This window comes from Rhinoderma darwinii, chromosome 8, assembly GCF_050947455.1.
Source record: "Rhinoderma darwinii isolate aRhiDar2 chromosome 8, aRhiDar2.hap1, whole genome shotgun sequence".
Taxonomy (NCBI): Eukaryota; Metazoa; Chordata; class Amphibia; order Anura; family Rhinodermatidae; genus Rhinoderma; species Rhinoderma darwinii.
In genome coordinates this window covers 125,120,438-125,145,628 of record NC_134694.1, presented here as the reverse complement: position 1 = coordinate 125,145,628, position 25,191 = coordinate 125,120,438, and the positions used below count along the sequence as shown (strand labels likewise).

General features: G+C 48.7%; 1 protein-coding gene across 2 annotated transcripts in view; it reads right to left on the bottom strand.

Annotated features, from left to right (window-relative positions):
- Positions 1 to 25,086, bottom strand: part of CHM (CHM Rab escort protein) — a 64,328-nt gene extending 39,242 nt beyond the window's left edge. Inside the window, exons 1-4 of one of the 2 annotated variants that reach the window (XM_075836607.1) lie at positions 24,871 to 25,086; positions 13,056 to 13,122; positions 10,677 to 10,749; positions 10,442 to 10,566 (exon numbers count right to left, since the gene is read on the bottom strand). In XM_075836607.1, coding sequence (XP_075692722.1) covers positions 10,442 to 10,566; positions 10,677 to 10,749; positions 13,056 to 13,122; positions 24,871 to 24,919 — 314 coding nt within the window. In that variant the 5' untranslated portion in view covers positions 24,920 to 25,086. The remainder of the gene's footprint in view (positions 1 to 10,441; positions 10,567 to 10,676; positions 10,750 to 13,055; positions 13,123 to 24,870) is intronic. The other variant, XM_075836608.1, reaches the window with a different exon arrangement.
- Positions 25,087 to 25,191: the final 105 nt, after the last annotated feature.

Genomic DNA, 25,191 nt, shown 5'->3' with positions numbered 1-25,191 from the left:
CTATTCTGCTGGTGGAGTCACTGTGTACATATATTACATTACTTATCCTGTACTGATCCTGAGTTACATCCTGTATTACACTCCAGAGCTGCACTCACTTTTCTGCTGGTGGAGTCACTGTGTACATACATTACATTACTTATCCTGTACTGATCCTGAGTTATATCCTGTATTACACTCCAGAGCTGCACTCACTTTTCTGCTGGTGGAGTCACTGTGTACATACATTACATTACTTATCCTGTACTGATCCTGAGTTATATCCTGTATTATACTCCAGAGCTGCACTCACTATTCTGCTGGTGGGGTCACTGTGTATATACATTGCATTACTTATCCTGTAGTGATCCTGTGTTATATCCTGTATTATACTCCAGAGCTGCACTCACTATTCTGCTGGTGGGGTCACTGTGTACATACATTACATTACTTATCCTGTAGTGATCCTGTGTTATATCCTGTATTATACTCCAGAGCTGCAATCACTATTCTGCTGGCGGATGACTGTATAGTGCCTGGTGTAAAGACGACACTTCCCAAAATGCATATCATAAGAGCAAGATTTGCGCAGACACAGAACAAGCATGGAACTCTAGGCGATTACAGCTCTGAAGCAGCCAAATCAGTAAGTGCAGCTCTAGAGTAGGATACCGGCTGTAATTCAGAATTAGTACACGATAAATAACACATTGGGACAGCTTTATCAATGTATTGACATTGAATGCCACGAAGGTTATAGAGAAGGAACGGAGCAGATTGATATATGATTTTTTGAGAGAGGATTCAGTATAACTTGTAATTTGTTGATCTAAACCACTGCTCATTGTGGGCTTAAGAGTCCAGTGGGCGGTCCTACTCAGCTTTTGATAGATATCCCTGTGTGCAATACATGGAAGGCTGTCAATCACTTAAGACCACCCACTGGACTCCCAAGTCCACAATGAGAAGTTATAAATAAAATACAAGTTCTACTGAATCATTTCTCACAAAACTATAACTCCATCTTCTCCGCTCCTCCTGCTCTATAATCTGCTGATTGGACTGCGTTTTAAATGTGACAGGTTCGCTTTAAAGGGAACCGGTCAGCATCTTTATGCCGCTTGCTGCTCCCACCGCCCTCCAGCCACTAACTGACAGCTTTCTCCCTATGTCCAGTATTAGGGAAAAAGCTGTCAATCAGGGGCAGCTGGGGGGGGGGGGGGGGATCGTCAGCCCATGAACCCGCCGGACTCCACTCTCCTCACGTTGCGCTGCAGCATTTAAAATTTAAGTTCTACGAAATGACATCACTGCTTAGATCAGCAGGTCTCAGAGCGGGCAGCATGAAGGTGGGCACACAGATGCAGCAGTGCTGACCGTGCCATGAGAAGAACACCATAGTCCCGTGTTGCCCCTGCTCAGGTGTTGCTGGGCCCGCTAGTTCCCCTCGGAGCTGCAGTCCTCACGCTGCTTCACTCTGAGCCCTGACATTGCTGCTAAATGTGTCCGGGGTAAATGACTTTTCTGCCTAATCCATCCTCAGGAACTCAATTATGTCTTTGATTTGCAGCAAGACAGAGAGACTGATCACGGTGATGAATCGCGGAGGCAGCAGATCCAAAGAAGACAATTTCTTCTCGGCGCACATCTATATCACGGAGATGAGAACGGAGGACGGGGTCATTAATATTCATTTCCTTTACAAGGTCTAATTATTGAGAGGGAAAATAAGAATTTATAGGAAAATAAACCATAAAAGTTAATTAAGTGGCTGGAGCAGTCGTTTGTAGCCAGCGGCTTCCAGACGCAGGTAAAGATTAGAAATAACGGAGGAAATAAGTCATTGTACAATCTGGCCACACAAACGGAGGACACGCCGCAAGCAAAATGGCGGGAGGAGGAGGAAGGTGCCAACGGTGTTAAGGAGCGGTACCCCTTTAAATCACAAAATCTATTTAAAAAACATCCTTGAGTCTCTCTCTAATGTCAAGTGATAGGAAATATTTTTCAGCCATTGTTGCTTCTAGGAAAGCTGGGTGACAACCCCCCGGGCAGCCATTACAGCCATATAGGTCGGTCCTATTACGGGTTAAGAAGTATCGCTGCATAACTAGCAGGAGTTTCTATTTTGGAGTCTGGGAAAGCTGGGTGACAACCCCCCAGGCAGCCATTACCACTCCTATAGGTGTAGCCATATAGGTCAGTTCTATTATCCGGTGAGATATGGGTTAAAAAGTATCGCTGCATAACTAGGAGTTTCCATTCAGGAGTCTGGGAAAGCTGGGTGACAACCTACAGGGCAGCCATTACCTCTCCTATAGGTGTAGCCATATAGGTCAGTCCTATTATGGGTTAAGGAGTATCGCTGCATTGCTGGGAGTTTCGTTCAGGAGTCTGGGAAAGCTGGGTGACAACCCACCGGCAGCCATATATGTCGGTCCTATTATCCGGTGATATATTAACTTGCCATAAGATAAAATGCTAAAAAGAGAAAGCAGGGCGCTACATCTGATGGTCTGTGTAACCTATTGGGATGGCTGATACCAGGGTATAATAGCTGCCACGCTCACCTGGAGCGGTTGTGCGCAGACATCACACTGTACGGCTCTGATCACAGCTGCGCTAGATTTTCCGTTATTCTTTTCCGTCACAAGAACAACGGAAGCGATGAATCCTGTGGACTTTAATGAATTTCTGTCACGGCGTCCGTCCTTTTCCTGGACAAAACCGCGCTGAACGCCGCACCATGCTGTCCAGGAAAAACAATGGAATCTGCAATGAGGCCTCCGAAGGTGTGAACAGAGCCTTAATCGCAGTTTGTGTGGTGCAGCGGCCTCACTCAGTGCTCGACCGTCCCCGAAGAACATAGAAAGAGGAGAAACAGGGCTATGACTTGTGATGTGGCACCGAAAACCATGTGGTGTTTCCATTCAGGAGTCTGGGAAAGCTGGGTGATAACTAGATAGATCTGCGGTTCAGAAGTTGTGTGGATGGAGGAGTGAGAGATGTATTACGGAATAAAGCTGGATGACAAACCAGGTGGAAGTAGTCATGGCGGCTGGAGGTCACTCAGCTTTCCCAGAAACAGATGTTGCGAACGGTCAAATACGATTTTTTGTATATTCACCCCAAAAAAATTATTATTTTGTTTTGGACATTTGTCTGACATCATCAATTCCAGACCATCGGGTGCCGGGTGAAGGGATCGTCCAGTGCATTTATATTAAGTCCTGCAACTTTCTGATATACTTTGTATTTCAATGTCTCGCCATTTTTAGGATCTCTGCTTACTGTCAGTAAAATGGCAACTTTCTGGTTTACACTTAAAAGCTGAAAGTCCGTCTTAACCTTAAACTTTACACAGGTGAGGATTTGCTGCATTGTAATCCAGTCTAGACAATCCTGTGTGAGCCAAACACAGAAGAGCCAGTCTTTCCCCTGCCCTGTTTGTTACAGTGTATCAGTGCAGGCAAAATGTATCAGTCTAGCATCCAAGCTCACTAAGAATCGTCTAGACTAGATACAAGTTTAATAAACCCTCAGCTGTGACAATATTAGTTCTGAATAAGATTTCTGCCTCTGGATGTAAAAAAGAATGCACTCATTCACTGACAGCAAGCCTAGATAACAAAAATCGTCAGGAATTGACAGAGTCTAGTAGAAAGCAGCAGAACTTTTGATATTATTTCGTTTTATTTATAGAACGATGGAAAATCCCTTTAAGCAGAAGTGCGGTGGATATTACGGGAGATAAATGGCGCGGTGAGGTGATCGACAAACAATACGATGTCAGTCCAATGTTTACAAATCACACACAACAGGTAACGGCAGAACGCGATCCAGAGAACACACTGCACCGGGGGCGACGGCCGCGCTCAGTCAGCTGGTAAATCCGGGAAATCAACAAACCCCCGGACACCTGACTGGTAGCAGGAGCGGCGGCGTGAGCGCCCCCTGCAGAGTGGAGCCGCCGCTGCGCGTGTCGCCAGTCACTGGGACGGAGACGATGAGACTAAATGCAGATCAGGAGGTTTTTTATTTAGGTTAATGCTGTCGGGTTAATGAAGATTCCTGGTTGATCACACGCTCCGTGCGCATTTTCTGCTGAACACGCTCACAAAGACGCCGGAGCTTTGCTTTACGCCTCGCTGGACAATAACTTTTCGTGTGTAATAACCGGTGATGTGCGACATAAAGAAAAACAAAAAAAATCAACCTCATAAAAAGAAGTCGGGGGAGGGGGGGGGGGCAGCAGAAAAGCCTCGTTAGTGATTTTCTTTATTAGGACATGACAGAAGAAAACAATAAAGATTTCTATAAAAAAAGGGAACAGGAAGAATGAATTATATTCGGCCATCTGGTAATCCAGAAAGTCTGATAACTCGGCACCTGCTTTCAGGACAGAAGTAAAAAATGATGAGGAACATCACAAGAGCCGAGGACCGAGCCAGAAGACCGAGCCAGAGGACCGAGCAGAGGACCGAGCCAGAGGACCGAGCCAGGGGACCGAGCCCGGGGACCGAGCCAGAAGACCGAGCCAGAGGACCGAGCCAGGGGACCGAGCCAGAAGACCGAGCCAGGGGACCGAGCCAGGGGACCGAGCCAGGGGACCGAGCCCGAGGACCGAGCCAGGGGACCGAGCCAGAGGACCGAGCCAGGGGACCGAGCCAGGGGACCGAGCCAGGGGACCGAGCCAGGGGACCCAGGAGGGGACCGAGCAGAGGACCGAGCCAGAGGACCCAGGAGGGGACATATGTGATTGAAGTCAGGATCAGGTCAGAATATTACTATATAAATCCAATAATCTCACAACAAGAACCCCTGACACCATAGAGGGGGGTCCCACACTCAGGACCTTCTCATCAGACGACCCTTGTAACAGGTGATGGATGCCGGATTATCAGACGGATAGAAAAGTTTATAAAACGGACTTGTAAGGGCAAAAAAACCTGGAGGACGATCAGGATCCCAAAATACAACGTTCCCTCAGAATCTGTACGATTTCCGCTGATCGACTTCTGTTTCTGGTCTTGGGACATCGGTACTGGAGACTTATAGACTGTATATGTATGTATGGATGGATATACGGGTGGATGGATATACGGATGGATGGATGTGTATCTAGATAGGTGGGTGGATGGATATCTGAACTTCCAATAGTCCAGCACCTTCGTGCTCCAGAGCATGCTGGATAAGGCTTTGTTCACATCTGCGTTGCGGAAACCGTTGAAATAAAAATAAAAAACTGAAAAAAACTGACAATTCAACGGAAGGTTAAACATGTTTGTTTTTGACGGATCAGTTTAACGGATCCATCAAAAAAATCCCCCAAAAAAACGGACTCTTTTCTTTCAGTTTGTCATCAGTTATAACAGATCCGTTTTTATCTTTGCATTTTTCGGCTTCGTTCACACCTGCGTCGGAGCTCTGTCAAAACGGAGCCCTGACTGAATGGATTTCAATGGTGACGGATCCGGTGCAAATGGTTTCCGTTTGTCCCTGTTGTGTAAGGGTTCCGTCGTTTTGGTGGAACGAATAGCGCAGTCGACTACAGTGTTGATTCAGTCAAAACAACGGAACCCTTACACAATGGAAAAAACGGAAACCATTTGCACCGGATCCGTCACCAATGAAAACAATGAAATCAATGGTGATGAAAATGGGAACCTGTGGTATCCGTTTGCGTCACCCTGGAACCTTGTCTGAAACAGATGTGAACGAAGCCTTAGGCCCCACACACGCGACCATAGTGGTGTGCAAGGGCCGGGACTTGCGGCTCGGACGGCCACGGAGTGTCACCTGTAGCCGCCTGCAAATCACGGGCCATGCACATTGCCGCATGCATTCATTTCAAAGAGCAAGATGCGGCCGTAATAAGACAGGTTTGTTCTTCTTGCGGTCCAGGCTCCTGGGCAACGCACGGACGGTTGTGTGAAGGGGCCCATTGAAACTAATGGGGCCGCAAGTCACTTGCATATTTGTGGGTGAATTGCAACCGCAAAAATAGGTTGGTGTGTATGGGGCCTTAGTCGGCACGGGTGCAGAAAAAAACGGATCCGTTAAACGTGATGCATAACCGATACACTGTTTGTATCCGTCATCTATTGACTTCAATGTTAAAACAAAAAAGAAAGCTCCTTTCCGTCATTTTTGACAAACAATGGCGCAGCAGACCACGGTATTTCTTCTGTCGGGGCCGAACTGAGGACAAATGATGCAAAAATAAAACCCATCGAAATCAATGAGAAATATTCCTCATTCCACTTTGTTACAAATAACCCCCATCACTCCGCAGACGCCGCTCCGGAATAACCCCCATCACTCCGCAGACGCCGCTCCGGAATAACCCCCATCACTCCGCAGACGCCGCTCCGGAATAACCCCCATCACTCCGCAGACGCCGCTCCGGAATAACCCCCATCACTCCGCAGACGCCGCTCCGGAATAACCCCCATCACTCCGCAGACGCCGCTCCGGAATAACCCCCATCACTCCGCAGACGCCGCTCCGGAATAACCCCCTTCACTCCGCAGACGCCGCTCCGGAATAACCCCCATCACTCCGCAGACGCCGCTCCGAAATAACCCCCTTCACTCCGCAGACGCCGCTCCGGAATAACCCCCATCACTCCGCAGACGCCGCTCCGGAATAACCCCCATCACTCCGCAGACGCCGCTCCGGAATAACCCCCATCACTCCGCAGACGCCGCTCCGGAATAACCCCCATCGCTCCGCAGACGCCGCTCCGGAATAACCCCCATCGCTCCGCAGACGCCGCTCCGGAATAACCCCCATCGCTCCGCAGACGCCGCTCCGGAATAACCCCCATCGCTCCGCAGACGCCGCTCCGGAATAACCCCCATCGCTCCGCAGACGCCGCTCCGGAATAACCCCCATCGCTCCGCAGACGCCGCTCCGGAATTACCCCCATCGCTCCGCAGACGCCGCTCCGGAATAACCCCCATCGCTCCGCAGACGCGGCTCCGGAATAACCCCCATCGCTCCGCAGACGCGGCTCCGGAATAACCCCCATCGCTCCGCAGACGCCGCTCCGAAATAACCCCCATCGCTCCGCAGACGCGGCTCCGGAATTACCCCCATCGCTCCGCAGACGCGGCTCCGGAATAACCCCCATCGCTCCGCAGACGCGGCTCCGGAATAACCCCCATCGCTCCGCAGACGCGGCTCCGGAATAACCCCCATCGCTCCGCAGACGCCGCTCCGGAATAACCCCCATCGCTCCGCAGACGCCGCTCCGGAATTACCCCCATCGCTCCGCAGACGCCGCTCCGGAATTACCCCCATCGCTCCGCAGACGCCGCTCCGGAATTACCCCCATCGCTCCGCAGACGCCGCTCCGGAATAACCCCCATCGCTCCGCAGACGCCGCTCCGGAATAACCCCCATCGCTCCGCAGACGCCGCTCCGGAATAACCCCCATCGCTCCGCAGACGCCGCTCCGGAATAACCCCCATCGCTCCGCAGACGCCGCTCCGGAATAACCCCCATCGCTCCGCAGACGCCGCTCCGGAATAACCCCCATCGCTCCGCAGACGCCGCTCCGGAATAACCCCCATCGCTCCGCAGACGCCGCTCCGGAATAACCCCCATCGCTCCGCAGACGCCGCTCCGGAATAACCCCCATCGCTCCGCAGACGCCGCTCCGGAATAACCCCCATCGCTCCGCAGACGCCGCTCCGGAATAACCCCCATCGCTCCGCAGACGCCGCTCCGGAATAACCCCCATCGCTCCGCAGACGCCGCTCCGGAATAACCCCCATCACTCCGCAGACGCCGCTCCGGAATAACCCCCATCACTCCGCAGACGCCGCTCCGGAATAACCCCCATCACTCCGCAGACGCCGCTCCGGAATAACCCCCATCACTCCGCAGACGCCGCTCCGGAATAACCCCCATCACTCCGCAGACGCCGCTCCGGAATAACCCCCATCACTCCGCAGACGCCGCTCCGGAATAACCCCCATCACTCCGCAGACGCCGCTCCGGAATAACCCCCATCACTCCGCAGACGCCGCTCCGGAATAACCCCCATCACTCCGCAGACGCCGCTCCGGAATAACCCCCATCACTCCGCAGACGCCGCTCCGGAATAACCCCCATCACTCCGCAGACGCCGCTCCGGAATAACCCCCATCACTCCGCAGACGCCGCTCCGGAATAACCCCCATCACTCCGCAGACGCCGCTCCGGAATAACCCCCATCACTCCGCAGACGCCGCTCCGGAATAACCCCCATCACTCCGCAGACGCCGCTCCGGAATAACCCCCATCACTCCGCAGACGCCGCTCCGGAATAACCCCCATCACTCCGCAGACGCCGCTCCGGAATAACCCCCATCACTCCGCAGACGCCGCTCCGGAATAACCCCCATCACTCCGCAGACGCCGCTCCGGAATAACCCCCATCACTCCGCAGACGCCGCTCCGGAATAACCCCCATCACTCCGCAGACGCCGCTCCGGAATAACCCCCATCACTCCGCAGACGCCGCTCCGGAATTACCCCCATCACTCCGCAGACGCCGCTCCGGAATTACCCCCATCACTCCGCAGACGCCGCTCCGGAATTACCCCCATCACTCCGCAGACGCCGCTCCGGAATAACCCCATCACTCCGCAGACGCCGCTCCGGAATTACCCCCATCACTCCGCAGACGCCGCTCCGGAATTACCCCCATCACTCCGCAGACGCCGCTCCGGAATTACCCCCATCACTCCGCAGACGCCGCTCCGGAATTACCCCCATCACTCCGCAGACGCCGCTCCGGAATTACCCCCATCACTCCGCAGACGCCGCTCCGGAATTACCCCCATCACTCCGCAGACGCCGCTCCGGAATTACCCCCATCACTCCGCAGACGCCGCTCCGGAATTACACCCATCACTCCGCAGACGCCGCTCCGGAATAAGCCCCATCACTCCGCAGACGCCGCTCCGGAATAACCCCCATCACTCCGCAGACGGCGCTCCGGAATAACCCCCATCACTCCGCAGACGGCGCTCCGGAATAACCCCCATCACTCCGCAGACGCCGCTCCGGAATAACCCCCATCACTCCGCAGACGCCGCTCCGGAATAACCCCCATCACTCCGCAGACGCCGCTCTGGAGACCTCCGTTTGTTACAGAAGTTAAGACGTAATGTCCCAGAGCCCGATCCCGCCCGCCATTCTCAGTGGTTGTTCAGCTCAGGACCCTTCTTCTTCCTCTTCCTCCTCTTCACTCTCGGACATGACACATTACACCGCGCAGGAGATTGATTGCTTACATAAAAAAACAAATTCGGCATTTGTTTCAGGAGTGCCGCTGCGTTCTCCGCGGCTACCTGGGCCGCCTGCTTTATGTGGAGCGGTCATAATATTTATGAGCAAATTTCCTCAAGGACTCTCCAGCCACAGAGCTCGGAGAGAATATTATAGAGTGTAAACAACGGCCGTTACGATTTCCACTTCTTTCACTGCACTAATAAATATAGACGCCTTGTAATTTGAATTTCACTTGACGCCGTCACTTGTGGAGGGAGAACAGAGACAGACGGCGTGTTATATAACGCAACGAGGGGGAGCTGCACGTTCTCATGCAACGTCTGGAGCAGCAGCTTCAAGCCAAGTTACCATCTTACGGTTTCCCTATAGAATCAATCTCCAGAAACATTCAGTCACTGTGCACATACATTACTTATCCTGTACTGATCCGGAGTTATATCCTGTATTATACTCCAGAGCTGCACTCACTATTCTGCTGGTGGAGTCACTGTGTACATACATTACTTATCCTGTACTGATCCTGAGTTACATCCTGTATTATACTCCAGAGCTGCACTCACTATTCTACTGGTGGAGTCACTGTGTACATACATTACATTACTTATCCTGTACTGATCCTGAGTTATATCCTGTATTACACTCCAGAGCTGCACTCACTATTCTGCTGGTGGAGTCACTGTGTACATACATTACATTACTTATCCTGTACTGATCCTGAGTTATATCCTGTATTATACTCCAGAGCTGCACTCACTATTCTGCTGGTGGAGTCACTGTGTACATACATTACTTATCCTGTACTGATCCTGAGTTACATCCTGTATTATACTCCAGAGCTGCACTCACTATTCTGTTGGTGGAGTCACTGTGTACATACATGACATTACTTATCCTGTACTGATCCTGAGTTATATCCTGTATTATACTCCAGAGCTGCACTCACTATTCTGCTGGTGGAGTCACTGTGTACATACATTACATTACTTATCCTGTACTGATCCTGTATTACATCCTGTATTATACTCCAGAGCTGCACTCACTATTCTGACATGCTTGCTGACTGTTTCCAATATGTTACCATGACTAGTGCTGCCCGTGCTCTGCTTATCTACCGTTCGTTGTTATGTTGCGTTGCACATTGATGTACATGATATGGGAGGTTGTGATGTTTTCTTACCTGGAATAAGTGTGAACTTCGACGTTTTGTACGGTCTTATCCCACTGGTTCAGGAGAAGGGGTTCTTCGTTTTCCCATATGTTTTCCTTATTTATCGCAGGTTCTTCTGCGGTGATTTCTACTTTCTGGTAAGAAATGAAATGAATAATGAGAGATTATTCTGGATTATCAGAACTTTACTGTAAATCCAACAGGGAAGAAACAACATCCACGACATCAGTGGCGCGGCCCGTACCTGACAGTCTGCAATCCACGTCTGTAGCCCGGAGAAGGTAAAACTGGCCCAGTTACCCCCATAATAGTTTCTCCTGCAATATAAAAAAAATAAAGAGAAAGAGTGGGGGAGGGGGAGGAGAGAGCGGGGGAGGGGAGGAGAGAGCGGGGGAGGGGTGGAGAGAGCGGGGGAGGTGTGGAGAGAGCGGGGGAGGTGTGGAGAGAGCGGGGGAGGGGGAGGAGAGAGTGGGGGAGGGGTGGAGAGAGCGGGGGAGGGGGAGGAGAGAGCAGGGGAGGGGGAGGAGAATGGTGCTAAAAGGATCTAATAAAATAAAAGTCTGTAATGAATTTCCAGCTGTCGGACGTTTCCGGATGATTTGTACCTGGGAAGATTTATCGACATTCGCACACAGGACGGGCCACAAATCATCGCTCCATGGTCAGGGTAATGCCGCTGATTCTTGGCTGCGCTCCACTGCAGGTGTACACCCCAATTATAGCGCAGACCCCCCCCCCCCAATGTAACAGCGACTGATAACACTGCGGGCACAACTACAGCATGTGAATGATACCGCCCAAGAACGAGCTATGACCGGCCCACCCTCTGCCCTGTCCTACACCCCACATTGTCATAAAAGACACTTACTACACCCCTGCTACAACTGCAAAGTCACGTGATACACAGATGTAGCAGAGCGGATAGTCTCATGGTGATGTGTTCTCTGCAGGTTACACAGGACCAGTGCGTCAGATCATATAAACATCATAGATCATATAAACTATTTGGGAATTCATTTAAAGGGCTAGTAACCCCGGTAGTGAAGAGCTTCTAACAGTGCAGCAGCCAATGAGATCAGTCACCCATGTATACACACGTATATGTCCCATCCTCATGTGGCTGATAACAGGGAGCACTACACCGTATCCATCTGTCCTACAGTCATCCTCTCCCCAGGCTAAAATATTGGATAATATCACGTCACCATCTCTTAATATCGGTGGATGAGGAACAGCGAGAACCGCAGTTTTTAAAAACGGAAGCTGCATTTACAGACCCACCTTCTTCAATTACAATTTGGCACCGGACAACTCCGGCTTCAGATCCGTCTGAGGGAATTAATGACAAATGGCCAATCAAGTAAGACGAGCGGCCGCTGATGGCGAGATGGGGCCGGGGGACATAAATCACCTGCGGTGCCACTCAATGCTTTTTAATGGACCTCTTTCGTAACGTTCCTTATTTCCATCGAGCGCCATACTTGAGAATTCACGTCCAAGATTTAAGCTGAATTGATTAATGGGCTGCAAAGTGGCACCGGCAGAAAAAAGATTATTAGACATTGTGACGGGAAATCACGTGTCTGGCGACCGCGCCGCCATCGTTCTCCCCAAACATAAAGCCCCTAAACTTCTGTTCTACGTAATCGTTCCTGGAAAATCTGGGTGATTCCATTCCCTACCAGGGTGCTATATGCGGTCCTATTCACACAACCAGGCAGCCCTACCATTCAGGGGTCTGAGAAAGCTGGGTGATAAACCCCCCCCCCCCCCAGAGATGTCAGCGCAGCAATATCGGTTGTGACAAAAAAAAATATAAACATAATGTGCCGCAAAAAGCCTAAGAACTGAAACATGTGAAAATAACGTCACCGGTACAGCCAGCGATGGTCGTCACTCTCCGGGCAGCGCGCACGTTTACAAAAACACGTCAAATGGCGCGTGCTCGGATGTAACGTAAGGATTTATTAACACGGGGCCATGCGGTTGTGAGAGAGGATGATAGGTCTGCGACGTGCGAATATCCACTAAGGCTGCGTTCACACGCGACAGATTTGTAGCAGAAGTTTCTGTGACGGACTCACTCCTGTTAATGGAGCCCGAAAACATCAATGTCCCTGCTGCCGAAAAAACCCCGTTCAGATGCGGGGAAGACTTCAAAATTTCTGCAGCTAATTAGCCACGTGTGAATAAGGCCTAAAGCCGACCACACAAGAGAAAGGATCCGAAATGGACGATTTACACCCGAAATAGGCGATTGGCGTCTACTGAAAAAACGATGGGTCATATTGGATCTTTTCCGGCCGGTCGCCAGTTTAAACTAGGCACGTGTGGCAAACGTTCCGGCCGCTGCTGCCATAAAAGTAAACAAAATGATCAGCCAATAATGAGACAAGATACAAACGGAAAACTCCAATAATCCGGCATCCTTGGAACAGCCAGAGGCGGATTATCGGACGTTGGAAACAACGCGACATTTCAATTTATACCGGAACACAGGAATGTTACCGACATGTGATATAACAATCAGTACAAGAAACAAAACCGAAATAAGAAAATAAAAATCAGCATTTACGCGCTTGAAATATTGTGTGTGCGCGGTCACGGCCCGGAAACAACTTACGAGTCAAGATGGAGGACGCGCTGTCCAATCCGAGAACAGGCGGCTGCGATAATCGATTCTGGCAGACCTGCGGAAAGAAAGAGGTTTTCAGTGGTTGGACGGCAGACGGGAGGCGAATCTCATGTGTCACATACACTACCAATCAAAAGTTTAGGGTCACCTAGAAATTTCCTTATTTTTGAAAGAAAAGCCCAGTTTTTTTCAATGAAGATAACATGAAATGAATCAGAAATCCACTCTATACATTGTTAATGTGGTAAATGACTATTCTAGCTGCAAACGTCTGGTTTTTAATGCAATATCTACATAGGTGTATAGAGACCATTTCCAGCAACCATCACTCCAGTGTTCTAATGGTACATTGTGTTTGCTAACTGTGTTAGAAGGCTAATGGATGATTAGAAAACACTTGTGCAATTATGTTAGCACCACTGTAAACAGTTTTTCTGTTTAGAGGAGATATAAAACTGACCTTCCTTTGAGCTAGTTGAGAATCTGGAGCATTACATTTGTGGGTTCGATTAAACTCTCGAAATGGCTAGAAAAAGAGAGCTTTCATGTGAAACTCGACAGTCTATTCTTGTTCTTAGAAATGAAGGCTATTCCATGCGAGAAATTGCCAAGAAACTGAAGATTTCCTACAACGGTGTGTACTACTCCCTTCAGAGGACAGCACAAACAGGCTCTAACCAGAGTAGAAAGAGAAGTGGGAGGCCCCGCTGCACAACTGATCAACAAGACAAGTACATTAGAGTCTCTAGTTTGAGAAATAGACGCCTCACAGGTCCACAACTGGCAGCTTCATTAAATAGTACCCGCAAAACACCAGTGTCAACGTCTACAGTGAAGAGGCGACTCCGGGATGCCGGCCTTCAGGGCAGAGTGGCAAAGAAAAAACCATATCTGAGACTGGCTAATAAAAGGAAAAGATTAATATGGGCAAAAGCTCAGACATTGGACAGAGGAAGATTGGAAAAAAGTGTTATGGACGGACGAATGGAAGTTTGAGGTGTTTGGATCACACAGAACATTTGTGAGACGCAGAACAACCGAAAAGATGCTGGAAGAGCGCCGGACGCCATCTGTCAAGCATGGTGGAGGTCATGTGATGGTCTGGGGTAAAGTGGGAGATTTGTACAAGGTAAAAGGGATTGTGAATAAGGAAGGCGATCACTCCGCAACGCCATGCCATACCCTGTGGACAGCGCTTGATTGGAGCCAATTTCATCCTACAACAGGACAATGACCCAAAGCACCTCCAAATGATGCAAGAACTATTTAGGGAAGAAGCAGGCAGCCGGTATTCTATCTGTAATGGAGTGGCCAGCGCAGTCACCAGATCTCAACCCCATAGAGCTGTTGTGGGAGGAGCTTGACCGTATGGTACGCAAGAAGTCAAGCCAATCCAACTTGTGGGAGGGGCTTCTGGAAGCATGGGGGGGGTGAAATGTCTCCCGATGACCTCAGCAAATTAACAGCTCGAATGCCAAAGGTCTGCAATGCTGGAATTGCTGCAAATGGAGCGACGAAAGCAAAGTCTGAAGGAGAAAATCATTATTTCTCACCTTGTCAATGTCTGGACTGTATTTTCTAGTCATTTTGCAACTCATTTGATAAATATAAGTGTGAGATTTCATGGAAAACACAAAATTGTCTGAGTGACCCAAAACTTTTGACCGGTAGTGTAGGAAATACCCAGAACACCCCAGGAGGGAGAATCACGAATCAGGAAACATCTGCTTTACCTGGACCGGACAGCGGCCGGATTATCAGATGTTCTGGATTATTGGACAGTCATAAAGACATTCGGACTCCTGATCTAATATTTCAGATTATTTTGGAACTCGGTGCCGGACTGACGGACTTCCTGCACAGATCGGATGCCGGAAAACGTGTGGTCATTCCTCATCATTTCTTATGGGAAAGTTATCCAATTCTTTAGGTCAATGTAATCAGTGAAATCCTGCGTAGAGTCAGGGCCCTGGGATTATCGTACAATTTTTCGTACAATCGTTTAAATGCAAGAGAAAAAAAAAATAAAAAAATCGCCATGTGTATTAGCGCGCGACGGTCATTGAGTTCCGCAGATCGGTCGCGTCGGAGAGAACATTACCACTCATCGCCGCCACATCCTCTCGTTTAATCAGAAATCTTCCGGTCGTCGGCAGATCAGAGATGAGGAGTGGTTCTTGTTCTGATTGGGTCAGTTCACACGTTGCGTAAATACTGAGGATTTTCCGCAACGGGATTCATTGAGGAAAATCTGCAGCAAATACAGTAGCAGCCGAGTGGTTGAGATAAAACAAATCTTATCCGCACGCTGCGTAAATATGGAGCGAAAAACCGTGCCGAAACATACCTGTGGTGCGGAATTTTATTCCGCAGCAAGTCAATTGTATTTGCGTAATCGCCGCCTATTTGTCGCGGATTTTCCCCATTGAATTCAATGGGGAGGTAAAACGCGTAACAAATAGCAGTTGTTGCATTTTTTGACGCAACAACTGCTATTCTTATACTTACCCAGGAGTCTGTGTTCCTGCCTTCAGCGCGGCCTCCTGGGATGACGTTTCATCCCATGTGACCGCTTCAGCCAATCACAAGCTGTAGCGGCAGTCACATGGAAGGAAACGTCATCCCAGGACGCCTGCCCGCTAGCAGGAGGTGAAGTGCTGAAGTTTTCTGTAGCGGACATCCTGGGCGAAAAACCATACCACAGTTTGGTGCCGTTTTTCACCAGGAATCCCCTGCGGCTCACCGGGCAGGTACGATGCGTGCCTTTACCTGTGCAATAATCACAGTAACAACTAAACAGCCAAAATTTTTCGCGATTATTGTTACGTGTAATAGGCCGACTTACGGATAAAAACGACTCACTAAATCCTCGCTCGTTCATGAAAGAATATCTGACCGTTTAATAGGACCCTTAAACTGGCCATACACATGAACTGCCGGTTTCGGGGGGACCGGCCGCCCATCTAATGTATATGGCGGTGTCCCGACTGTCCCCTGACGGCAGATTTCGGTGGAGAGAAGGTTCAGGAATGTTGAAATTCAACATGCCGGATCCTTTTGTTCGTTATTAGATAATCCGCTGCTACGGAGTCTGCCAGTCGCTTTCTCCCTGAGAACACATGTATGGGGGGGGGGGGGATACGTATATAGGTGTTCAGTCCCCAGAACGGCTCATGCCTGATGAAGGTCTCAAGACCGAAACATTAAATAAATAAAAAAGTTCACTTTTCCAAGAGTGTGCCGAATACTTCTCACACATGTCTGGGGGAGTCGGGAGGAATATCGGGCTCCAACACGTATGGCCAACCAGAGACTTCACCACGAAGGGATCTCCGCTACCACTTATCTCTACAGGGGTTAATCCGGCTGATGATGAGCAGATAACGAGGATTATACTGGAGTAGAATTTTTTTTGAAAAAGTGCGGCAAGAAATGCACATTTGCGGTGACCGGTGAACCCAGTCTCTCTCTCACTATATTCTGCACGGATTTGATAGGAATAAGGGTCCATTCAGACGCTGCTTTTGAGGTGCGGTTAAAACCACATCCAACACCCGCGAGCAATTTTACGGTCAGTGAAAAACCCAACCGCACAGAAAAACGCAACAAATTATGGTAAAACCGCATGTGGTTTTCAGATGCGTTTTTTCTCATGCAGTTTTTACCGCACCTTGTCGTCTGAATGGACCCGGAGCGCCTATTCACACGCTGCAGTCGTCTCTCAGATTTTTATGCATAGACCCGAATACACAACAGATGAAGCTTTTCATTGGGGTGTGAATATTTCTGTTATTATAATGGAGCCCAAATTATCGGCTCGGGAGGTAAGAAGTGGCCGATCGATAACACAGGAGGATCCACTGCACAAGATGATGAGATCGAACGGTCAGGAGCCCCAGAACGTACAATTGTATTAGATTATATAGAGGTTATGTATTGTCCTATATTATAGTGTTTATTATATAGAGTATTAGAGAGTTTATTATATTCTATAGTGTTTATTATATGTATCATATAACAGGCAGTGGATTTTAGACTCACTGATCACATCTCTGCCCTAATGCTCCAACAGCCGGAGCCCATGATGAGACAGGAGGTGAATTTCAGACTTTTATAGACCGTGCATCCGGTCCGGAGTCGCTGGTCATGGCGGAGCTCTAATGGGGCAGAGATCAATTCCAGTAGACACGGAAGAGAACAATTGGGAGGTCAGCATCGAAGAGATCTACCCGGGCCAATGATTGGGCGAACGAGCGCTCATTCCCGATCATTGTCCGGTATTAGCAAAACGATCGTTGATCGGCTGATCGCATCTTTTATACGCCCAAAAACTGGTCTATAGTCGGCAGCTCCTCATGTAAACCGGGGACGTGCCGCCGACAAGATGCAAAATGTACGGGGATGAATTATCGTATTAACCCTTCCACATACATTCTGACCATTGCCACATGTAGCGCCGATCATCGTGCTAGATCATCGATCGCCGCTGGTTATCGGACAGGAAATCTTATCGTGTAAAACCATTGACCTATTCCTCCATCTTTTATTTACTTCTTTCCAGCGCCATTTCCTTACTGAATATTGTACCTGACTGTGCGCGTCTTTATCCCGATACAGGGGCGTTATTCATTGTGATTTATATCCCCCTCTACGGAGGAGGTTCATCTTATTGAATAGTTGCCACCTTTTTCCCACCCGCCTGTTACTAAACGTCAGTTCTCCGGTGTACAAACCTCGCCAAGTATTTCCCAAAACTGGGAATAAATCTACACTTCATATAAGACAGGACCCCCCCTCCCCCCCCCCCCCCCACATTACAAGATCCGACAGGCACGGCAGCGACTTCTGTCATCTCACATCACAGGCGGATTAGAGGTGCTGCAGTTTTAGGGGATCTTTTTCTACTGGACCCAAACGCTCGATTATTCTGCACAGAATCGAAACATAAAATGACTTATTCCCTGCTGGGATAGAACCATAAATAAAAGCTTCTGCTGACGGGCGCTGATGACCTGACGGAGCCACCAAATCAGAGGCAGCAATAAATCATCCTGTACTTTTTAAGATGGATTCCTGCCTTCTACCTTGAAAGTCGCTCGGCCGGTTATTTATAACGACAGACATCAGAACGGAAGGAGATTGCAGAGGAGAAAAAAAATTACCGTGGCTGCGCCCAGAGAACAATAGCTCTTCCTTCTATTATCGGTGGATCTCTGGACATGGTGCTCGATAATCATCACGTTACTAAGTGTCAGAGGCCTCACTACCTCGGTATCTGGAAGGTCCTGGACACAGACTCCATGTTAATCATCTTACCGTATTAATTCCGTAAATTTCCGATACAAATCCAACGTAGCTGAAAACAGTTAGACTTAGAAAGTCACTAATCTTGACCTCTAACTGTTAAAGACAAAGTCCAAGTCTTACTATATCATTGTATAAAGTATTTTGATTCATTTTCTCACAATTTTCAAGATCTCTGCTCGCTGTCAGTGAATGGAGTTATTCATTGTAAACTACAAACTCCTCCTTCTAATCCGGTTTACACAGTTGAGGAGTTTGTTACAACTGTATCCAGTTTACACAGCAGCTGTCCAAGTATCTCTCCAGTCCTGAGGATTTGTTACAATGTGTCGCTGTCTGTAAGAGCTCAGGGGTTGCACGGTTGTCCTGCAGCGCTGGGGTCTTGGGTTATAATCAGATGAGAAAAACATCTACATGGAGTTTGTGGGTTTTCTCCGGGAAACCAGATCATCCTGATAACATAATCGGCCACATTATTTGTGAGATGGGGAAATAAGATGGTCAGCCCCATTGTGGACAGAGACGGATGAAGATCTCCGTACAGCGCTGCAGAATAGGTTGGCGCTAGATAAGAAACTGAAAATATATAAGGGAATTGTGAGACATATTGGGTTTCCATTCACAGAGTTTGTGATAATCCTCAGGTCACATCAGCACCGTGCGGACAGTCACATTTATAACAGCCGATGTGCATTGTGCTACATGTTGTCAATAAAATAGACTGATATCACTCCTACTACATCTCCCAAAATGCAATACAACAGACTCAATATAGACAGTGGAAGGAACAGGCAAATACAATGTGATGCAGCCACAAACTGAATCCACATCCTCCCAAGCTGCATTCATAGTGCTCCTCAATGTAATAGGAAACAGTCAACAAGCTCTTGGACAGATGCCCACAAACAGCTTAGCCAAGCGCCTATAATGCCGGAGGCAGTGCTTTCTCCACTAGATAAATGTTCAGAGCCCGGTGTGAAGAACGCAAATCACCGGAGCACGCGCTGAACCCGCTGAACAACCCGGAGCACGCGCTGCACCCGCTGGACAGCCCGGAGCAAGCGCTGCACCCGCTGGACAGCCCGGAGCAAGCGCTGCACCCGCTGGACAGCCCGGAGCAAGCGCTGCACCCGCTGGACAGCCCGGAGCAAGCGCTGCACCCGCTGGACAGCCCGGAGCAAGCGCTGCACCCGCTGGACAGCCCGGAGCAAGCGCTGCACCCGCTGGACAGCCCGGAGCAAGCGCTGCACCCGCTGAACAGCCCGGAGCAAGCGCTGCACCCGCTGAACAGCCCGGAGCAAGCGCTGCACCCGCTGAACAGCCCGGAGCAAGCGCTGCACCCGCTGAACAGCCCGGAGCAAGCGCTGCACCCGCTGAACAGCCCGGAGCAAGCGCTGCACCCACTGAACAGCCCGGAGCAAGCGCTGCACCCGCTGAACAGCCCGGAGCAAGCGCTGCACCCACTGAACAGCCCGGAGCAAGCGCTGCACCCACTGAACAGCCCGGGAACACTGTGAAGACAGCAGAATTGTGAATGGAGAACTAGAGAATAATACAGACTGTAACTTAGCATCAGAAATGTAATGTATGTACACAGTGATTCCACCAGCAGAATAGTGAGTACAGCTCTGGAGTATAATACAGGATGTAACTCAGGATCAGTACAGGATAAGTAATGTATGTACACAGTGACTCCACCAGCAGAATAGTGAGTGCAGCTCTGGAGTATAATACAGGATGTATCTCAGGATCAGTACAGGAGAAGTAATGTAATGTATGTACACAGTGACTCCACCAGCAGAATGGTGAGTGCAGCTCTGGAGTATAATACAGGAAGTAACTCAGGATAAGTAATGTAATGTATGTGCACAGTGACTCCACCAGCAGAATAGTGAGTGCAGCTCTGGAGTATAATACAGGATATAACTCAGGATCAGTACAGGATAAGTAATGTATGTACACAGTGACTCCACCAGCAGAATAGTGAGTGCAGCTCTGGAGTATAATACAGGATATAACTCAGGATCAGTACAGGATAAGTAATGTAATGTATGTACACAGTGACTCCACCAGCAGAATAGTGAGTGCAGCTCTGGAGTATAATACAGGATATAACGCAGGATCAGTACAGGATAAGTAATGTATGTACACAGTGACTCCACCAGCAGAATAGTGAGTGCAGCTCTGGAGTATAATACAGGATATAACTCAGGATCAGTACAGGATAAGTAATGTAATGTATGTACACAGTGACTCCACCAGCAGAATAGTGAGTGCAGCTCTGGGGTATAATACAGGATGTATCTCAGGATCAGTACAGGATAAGTAATGTAATGTATGTACACAGTGACTCCACCAGCAGAATAGTGAGTGCAGCTCTGGAGTATAATACAGGATATAACTCAGGATCAGTACAGGATAAGTAATGTAATGTCTGTACACAGTGACTCCACCAGCAGAATAGTGAGTGCAGCTCTGGAGTATAATACAGGATATAACTCAGGATCAGTACAGGATAAGTAATGTAATGTATGTACACAGTGACTCCACCAGCAGAATAGTGAGTGCAGCTCTGGAGTATAATACAGGATATAACTCAGGATCAGTACAGGATAAGTAATGTAATGTATGTACACAGTGACTCCACCAGCAGAATAGTGAGTGCAGCTCTGGAGTATAATACAGGATATAACTCAGGATCAGTACAGGATAAGTAATGTAATGTATGTACACAGTGACTCCACCAGCAGAATAGTGAGTGCAGCTCTGGAGTATAATACAGGATATAAATCAGGCAATATAGAGTGATTCAGTGTTACATGGAGATTAGATTAAGATGTAATCAGTAAAATCAGGTTCAAAAGTAAAATTGGCATAAAAAAGCAGAATCCCTTCTAATTCGCACATGTAGATGTGGAAACTGATGACATCATAGCGGAATGGATGATATTAATATGTTCTACTGGACATTTCCAGCATATAAAAGAAAAATGGCGCAGCTCTGCAGGTGGAGTGACATCTTCTGCATTACTCTGGCCTTATCCCATGTGGCTAAACCTGTGCAGATTGGGAAGCGCGTCCTGATGAATGCACGTCGTCCTCTGACAAGATGAAGGAAACAAACTTTCCAAAAGTTACTGTCATTTTCCGATCGTTTCTATGGCCTCTCAGCCCCGGCGCATTTATTTTTATCATTGTAGAATAGAAATCAATGGACGACAGGCAAATGAAAAATCAGAGGCAGAAATGAAGATAAGTCTTATGGTGGAGGGATAGATCTTACTTTAGGCGGAGCGGGGCTGGAGGGATAGATCTTACTTTAGGCGGAGCGGGGCTGGAGGGATAGATCTTACTTTACGCGGAGCGGGGCTGGAGGGCTCCCTCATGCGCCATTACCAGTTATTGATGGGCAGGACGCCGGATTGTCGACCAGATGGGATTTGACACATTTTTCAAGGGAGGATCCAGTGACCCTTATAAACCGCTGCGGCGTCACCCTGTGATCTCTGTCACCCGCAGGTATCCCTGGTATCAGCAGAGATCAGTCAGAGCGCAGGGATTTATATACCACCAAATATAATCTATACAGCATGTTCATTACTGCTCCATTTATAACTTTACTCCACCTTCCAAGAAGTTCACGTTGCTTTCTCCATTCACATCTAAAGCGGATGTTTGTCCGTAGAAAAATAGTTAACTCCACCCCATCAGGTGACCTGACAGCTATGCGGACAATGCGCCGTTCTATGGTTACAGAAAACCAACTGAATTTTCAATGCAGCTCTGGGTGTGACTGGAGTAATAGACACGATTGTGCTCAAAGTTTTTATGCAGATGTCCACAGGAGCAAACACTAAAGTGGGCAGATCGCCACCTAGAGGTCTAGTGAGGAGGACTGTAGACATGTGACAAGTGGCGAACATGGGGGAGGGGAGGTTTCTGTACTACAAGTCACAGACCCACTAGAACTGTATGGGGGGCCCCGTCACTGCCATTTTATGGGTTCAGTTGCTGCGGACACGCCATTACCTGGTCATCTGTGACTGACACCGAAATACTGCGGCAACGCGGCGGTCACTGCTGTGGGGGCACCGCGGCTGTCACTGCTGTGGGGGCACCTCGGCTGTCACTGCAGTGGGGGCACCTCGGCTGTCACTGCAGTGGGGGCACCTCGGCTGTCACTGCAGTGGGGGCACCGCGGCTGTGCCTGCAGTGGGGGCAACAGCATAGTAAAAATCTGCCTCAAAATTCCTTCAGTAATTTTGAGGCAGATTTTTGGCGCAGATTCCAGCCCGGTTTCCATGTCAAAATCAGCGCCAAAAAACTGTGTGAACTGACCCTTATGGGGCACCGCGGCCGTGACTGATATGGGGGCACCGCGGCCGTGACTGATATGGGGGCACCGCGGCCGTGACTGATATGGGCCCTGGAGCCTAGTCTTACTGGGTTGTGTTTTTATCGTTGTCTATGATTTCCACTCAGTCCACAAGGTTCCTGTATAGTATTTCGTTCACCCCTGCGCTAGCGGCGTGAGTGTGTGGAGCAGATCACATGTAGTGCACCTCAAGTACGTACAGACGGCAGAACTAGCCGCGTGTATACACCAAATACACATCAATTACATTTATATTATATACATGAAGGGGCGGGCAGAGCAGGAAGTCTGAGGCACAGTTTCAGCCAATAGCTGCAAGGCAGGAAGTGATGTCAGAGGAGGGGGTGTGGTTTTGACACCTACAGTACAGCCCAGTGACAAGTAGTTACAAAACATTTGGAAACTTGTATAAAGGGGAACCAGAGTGAAGGGCCTTTCAGAAGAGGCAGAAAATTCAATATCATAAATTTGATTGAATGATTAGGGATTCGTTATAGAGTTATTTTATTTGCATCTATTATCGTTCAAGAGGCTCTGTCACCAGATTTTGCAGCCCCTATCTGCTATTGCCTGTGATCGGCGCTGCAATGTAGATTACAGTAACGTTTTTATTTTTCAAAAACGAGCATTTTTGGCCAAGTTATGACCATTTTATGACTTTTACATGAAAAAAAAAAACTGTAAAAAACGACAATTTATTTGGAGTTGCCAACCAAGAGAAGAGCGTCAAATCTCTATAGAGATGCGCCAAAGCGAGGACACCGCGTGCGCCAAAGCGAGGACACCGCGTGCGCCACATCTCCGGCCTCATCTACTTTTAAGTGTCTACAATTAATAAATCTGCCTCATTGTGTAAGAAGTTTAATTTTTTTCTCTTTTAGTCCCAACATCTGAGGGGTTAAACGGTCAAGTCGGAGTTAAAGCGGCTGTCACCAGATTATAAGCTCCCGGTCTCCTACATAATGTGATCGGCGCTGTAATGTGGAGAACTGTGGTTTTTATTTTGAAAAACGATCATTTTTGAGCAATTTTAGCTTTATGCTAATTAGATTCTTAATGGACAACTGGGCGTGTTTTTTAACTTTTGACCAAGTGGGAGTGCATGACGCTGACCAATCAGTGACCAATCAGCGTCATACACTGCTCTCCATTCATGTCCCTTTGTACTCCGCACAGTGTGATCTCGCTTGCTCTGCTGTCACTCCCACATTAACTTTACCGAAGTGCCTTGACAGTGAATAGACATCACCTCCAGCCAGGACGCGACGTCTATTCACACTCCCGACACTTCGGTAAAGTTTGTGTGGAACTTACAGCAGAGCAAGCGAGATCACACTGTGCGGAGTACAAAGGGACATGAATGGAGAGAAGTGTATGACGCTGATTGGTCACCGATTGGTCAGCGTCATACACTCCTCTGAACAACGCCCACTTGGTAAAAAGTAAAAACACGTCCAGTTGTCTACTAAGAAACTAAATTAGCATAAATCTAAAATTGCTCACAACTTGCTCAAAAATAATCGTTTTTCAAAATAAAAACCACTGTTCTCCACATTCCAGCGCCGATCACATTATGTAGGAGACCGGGCACTTATAATCTGGTGACAGCCGCTGTAACTCTGGGTAACATATGGCATGATTATATCCAGCAAAAAAACGGATACCTGACGGAAACACGACTCATCCATTATAAGTCAATGCAGAAAAATCTGTCGTAACGAGTCACAATGGTAACGGGTCGTGACGAGTCACATCCATCATGGCTCCTGTAAAAACGATAATCCTGACAAGTGTGAACAGAGGCTTATACATAATCACCAGCTCAGGGGCTCAGTATAGAAACAGAACTAATGGTAATATTATCCGGTATTACATAAGGGGCTTCTGGGGGCCACTATATAAAGGGACTCAATGCTAGTGTATAAATGTATAGTATACGTGGGGCCCCTGGGGGTCAGACTGCACATGACCGGTCTCCCTCCGTTCCCGGGGCCCCACAGTGCAGTCCTGTCAGTAGCGGAAATCTGAACCATTAATATATCATGTAACAGTACAACACGGGGTCACCGCTCATTAACCCCCCATAAGACATTCACATCATATCACGACATCATCTGTCCCGACCTGTTCCCAGAATCACCACATCCAGCTCTGCAGGCAGGTCGTCAGCCATCTTGCTGAGGTGGAGTGATCATGTGACCTACAAAGCCGGAAAATCTAAGCAATTATGTCTGACGGGGACCTGGCGGCCATCTTTACTGTGGGTAAATGCCCGGTCATGAAAAACCTTCCTACTGAGTATAATAACCCCCATCATCTCCAGCACGGTCATCACTCGCCCGCTGCCGCCGACATCTCCTCAACAAGCGAAGGAAAACACAAATAAAAATTATAGAAAGAGGAGGAGCGTCAGCCATAGCAACCAATCAAATCACTGCTTTCATT